This window comes from Cryptomeria japonica, chromosome 4 (assembly GCF_030272615.1).
Source record: "Cryptomeria japonica chromosome 4, Sugi_1.0, whole genome shotgun sequence".
In the NCBI taxonomy this organism is placed as follows: Eukaryota; Viridiplantae; Streptophyta; class Pinopsida; order Cupressales; family Cupressaceae; genus Cryptomeria; species Cryptomeria japonica.
This window is the reverse complement of record NC_081408.1, coordinates 778,612,004-778,616,389: the sequence shown is the minus strand read 5'-3', so window position 1 is coordinate 778,616,389 and position 4,386 is coordinate 778,612,004. Positions and strand designations below refer to the sequence as shown.

Genomic DNA, 4,386 nt, shown 5'->3' with positions numbered 1-4,386 from the left:
CCTTGGTTACTTAAGAGTAAATATCAAGTAGAAAGCTCAAAAAATGTCAAAAAGAACTTTTAGTTATAACCAAAAAAAATAATTAGATTGTGGATGTCAAAAATACACAATTATGATGATTGGGCCTTGGCCTCTCTGTCAAGAACGCATTTACTAGAGTATGAAGCAAAATAGCATTTCTAAAAATAATGAAAGATTTGCTTGTATGATTGAAAGGAGAGATGACCATGCATGTTTTCACAGCCAACAAGAGAAGAAATGCAAACCATTATATTTGGTTTTCAATGTACTCAACACAAGCTACAAGTGACAATCCATACCAAAAAAAATACAACAAATAGAGCAACGTATTTTGAGCCTTTTGTGATATGGGCATAAAAACACAGTCTAGTGGTATTGAGTCTTGACGATGTATAGAAGACACATCTTATTGCATATTTCAGCAACAGTGGTTGTCCCAAAATTGTACTAGCAATTAATTTGTGCTCATAAATAGGAGATCTACATTTTCAACTAGTCTTATGAGCTTACACCATACACATGTATGCGCTGTTGGATAGGAATTCTACAAGATGGACAGTCTTTGAGACCCTTTTGCTCATGCGAACCATTACACTTTACACAAAGAACTTGATGTGCGCATGGTAGGAATACAACTGAGACTTCTTCATCCATGCACATGATGCACTCCCGATCACGATTTCCTTCTCTGCGAGATGATTCCTGAAGTTCCTGGAGTTTACAATGCAAATGGGCATTTGTTTCCTTTAAGCTCTTTACGCTTTCCTCGTCTGCTGCATGTGGAGCATGTGACACGGTGTTTAGCTGACAAGATTCTGCTGTGGCTTTCAGACGGGCAAGCTCCTGCTCAAGTCTTTCAATATCATCCTTATGCCGTTGAAAGTCCATCTCAATTTTTCTATGTAATACCTCCTCCCTTCTTTTGGATGAAGCTTCAGCTGCATCCTTGGCTCCTCTTTCTTCCTCTGCTTGTGCGATTGCTATTTCTTTGGCTCTCTCCTCTTCCTTCAATTTTGCCTGATCATCATCACTCGAGAACCCAAAAGTTAGATTCTCTCCATGTTAGTCTCGCTAGCTTAAGGAAATTGGAAAGACCAAAGCTTTGATAGGAAATGATGGACAAAAACTTAAGAAAATTGGATGGACCGATGTTTCCATATGAAATGATACTCTGATTTTTAATGTTATTTTCCTCAAATTTCTTCACAGAATTGGGTAAAATGTTGGAAACAATTCTCCATCACAAAAAGGAAAAGATGAAGGAAAATTTAAGATTTAGGAAATGTCCATCAAAAAATTCCATATCTGAAATACTTGAATGAACTCTTTACCTCTGTTTCTTGCTGCATATCCCTGAAGAGGGACAATTGTTGTTGTACTTGAGCAGTCCTCTGTTTCACCTCATTAATTTCATCCTGGAGCCTGGACTTCTGTTTTTCCCAAGTCTGAGCCCTCCTTAGACCTTTTTTCTCTCTTTTTTCAACCTCTTGACAGGTTGCAACAGATTCTGCTGCACTCAATTTGGATGCTTCCATCTCTGCCCTCACCTCTGCATTCTCAGTTTCAAGCCTTCTAGCAGCTGCATTGGCTTGGTCCACTTTGCCACTTACTTTCCGCAAATCATTCTCCATTTCAGAAAGTCTTTTTATTGCACTCTCCTCAACTGTTTGTTTATCCTTTCTCAAGCGCAACATCTCATCTCTATCCATTCTCAATGTTTTCAACTCTGCCAGATCTTTGCTCAATTTTCTAGCTGCTTGCAAAGCTCTCTGTTGAGCCCATTCAGTTCGTTCTTTTAGTTGCATTTTTAAATCTCTTATTTGATGCACAAGTTTCAGCATCATCTCATTTCGTTGATCTACACCATCAGATTTCTCAGCAATGCCCATCTGCTCTAGACTTCCCAGAATGGCTCCTACTATATCAGGGCAACTCCTAGGCTTTTCCTTGTACTGATCTTGCCCTGCATCCACAGGGGAGGCTAGCCCCAAAGATAGTTCTGTCGCTGCGGCAACAACACTGGTTGAATCAGCAGCGTTTTCAGCATCGCCATTTATATCTTGTGTTGAGAGCTGGTTCTTTTCAGAGGAATTTGTTGATTGTGTTTGTAATTTCCCTGGCCTACACGTGGAAACTAATCCTTCATTGTTGCTGCCATCTGATTGTGAACATAAATCTGATTTGGACTTCCAATCTCGGAGAAGCCGAGCAGGCAATAATGCGGCTGGATTTCTCCTTAACAGGGGCAATTTCGTAGAAGATTGCCCGCAAGCATTGGGAGTTAACTGGGCAATGCTTGTGGACGGTAATTTCGATGTTCCCGCATCAAATGTAAAGCCATTCTGCGGTAAAGATATATTGTCACCAGCAGTCGTATCAGCTTCTGCTATGTTGAAGCCTGAAGTTCTCTTTGCACACATTTTACATGGCTCTGAAATTGCACCTATGGGTATAAAATTCGAAGATGAACAAGATGGTCTGGTTGGAGAAGGCATAGAAATTACTGTTAAAGGAGGTGGTCCAATTCCATTTGACTTAGTTCTCTCATCAGTAGGTGGCAACGTAGGGATCTCTAAGGTGCTTGCACTTCCCACATGAAGATCACTCATGAGGAGGCACCACATGGCATCCCCTTTGCTGAGCTGTGGTCGAAGTTGCCTAAGCATGCAAACCATTCCAGTCAATGCATATTCTTCGAGCTGTTTGAGATCTCTGAAAACAATATCAGCTTCATCAGAGCAGTTACGGGTGTTGTTTTCTAGATAGGATGTGGCATTTTTCACAATGTTGAAAAGCAAATCACCACTCCCATAGTAGTGGCCATTTCGCAACACTGCCTTAAGTGCATCTTCTCCACTGTAACCTTCAGATGCAATTTTGCACACAGCGTCATTGTAGACAAACTCAATTCTATTCAGTAGAAGATCCTCCAATTGCTCTTCTGTGCAATACCTCCAATCCGCTTCTTCATTTTCCTCAGAACTAACTTCCTTGTCTTTGGTTTTTTCTTCCACAGATGCCCCATCCAATATTCTCATGGGTTTTGAGGCAGTCTCTGCAGCTATACCATTATTCCTCCTACAATCGGTCAAGTTTTCTTCATTTCTAATGATCACAGAAGGGTTATTTGAACGAAGCCTTCTCTTGTTTCTCACAGATTTCTCCCTTGTTGAGCAACCCATTTGATGATTTGTACAACTCTTGCCTGTGTTTAATTACAAATTTCATCAGAAGCAGAAACCCCAAACCGACACTACTATAATAATAAAATTCTTGTGTCGTATTTAAGAACTAATCTAAAATATTAGTGCCCACTAACGCATAGAAGACCAACAGTCATTTAATTCAGGAAAACACTGTACCATCTCTTCTATTCAATCCAAATCACAGAAATATCAATGGTACAGAAGAAATCCACAAAATTCAACGACAAGAGCAGGGCTTAACTGTTTTGTTTGCAACACGATTCGACTCGAAACCATTCCCAGACTACCGATTGATGAACTATGATTTAAATTCAAAAAACGGATGACCATCAGTGAATTAGGGCACAAAACTGGACTAAATAGGTCCGCTGATCAACTAAAAGAAACCACCGGTTCATCCAGAAAACAAATTTAAAGGACTAGGTCTAAAACTACCTGGAACTTCAAATTCTGCCTTCCGTTTGAGTAGATGTTGAAGTTGATTTCAGTTCCTTTCAATTGGTTCCAACCATCTGCTCTATTAGAATCAACCTTCCGATAACCCGTTTGGCTCTTCTTCGCCCTGCAATTTTATTCCATGAATAACACCTAAACCTTGCATTGAAAATGTATTTTGTTTCTTATTTCTTATAAAGTAATTGGAGCTCCCACGTCTGACAAACATAGAATATTTCCTTGTACCAATGGCAATAGGGAAAATAGCAACTTTTTACATTTATGTGAGCGGTAAATTAATTAAATTATCATGAAAATAATTTTAAAACTTAGTATAGATATTTTAAATATATATATCTAAGGAAATGCTTCTAGAAACTATTTTATTTATCTTAAAATTGTTTTATTTCATTTTAAATTATGTTGTATCTACATTAATTAATTTTTTCATGTTTAAATTATATTTATCTACATTATATTATTTTTTCTATACAAATTTTTTATTAGATAATTGACATATAGTTTTTTATATTTAAATTTTAAAAAATTTATCATTGTTCAAAAAAATCATTAAACATAAAAATTTATTAAATATATATTTTTAAAAACAATATTGTAATTATGAAATAGTAGATTTATATTTATATATTAAAAGTATATTTTATTTTATATGATGTTTATTTTTAAAATATTGTTTATAATTAATATTAATATTTTGACATGT

The 4,386-nt window shown here is 37.0% G+C and overlaps 1 protein-coding gene across 2 annotated transcripts; it reads right to left on the bottom strand.

Moving 5' to 3' along the window:
• Window positions 1-249: 249 nt before the first annotated feature.
• On the bottom strand, window positions 250-3,891 carry LOC131031984 (MND1-interacting protein 1). Of its 2 annotated transcripts, XM_057962858.2 has the most exons (4): window positions 3,663-3,891; window positions 3,469-3,525; window positions 1,353-3,226; window positions 250-1,038 (listed from the first exon to the last, which is right to left on the bottom strand). In XM_057962858.2, the coding sequence occupies exons 3-4, from the start codon at window positions 3,201-3,203 to the stop codon at window positions 520-522; spliced, it is 2,370 nt and encodes a 789-aa protein (XP_057818841.1). In that variant the 5' UTR covers window positions 3,204-3,226; window positions 3,469-3,525; window positions 3,663-3,891; the 3' UTR covers window positions 250-519. The 2 variants fall into 2 exon arrangements, with proteins under 2 accessions (XP_057818841.1, XP_057818842.1); XM_057962859.2 differs by lacking the exon at window positions 3,469-3,525 and having other exon boundaries at window positions 3,663-3,884.
• Window positions 3,892-4,386: the final 495 nt, after the last annotated feature.

Bases quoted from the DNA above. Each gene is read 5' to 3' on its own strand.
- LOC131031984 (XM_057962858.2), bottom strand. From the start codon at position 3,203: ATGGGTTGCTCAACAAGGGAGAAATCTGTGAGAAACAAGAGAAGGCTT. The intron at 1,039-1,352 runs GTAAAGAGTTCA...GATGATGATCAG, and splicing joins ATATGCAGCAAGAAACAGAG to GCAAAATTGAAGGAAGAGGA.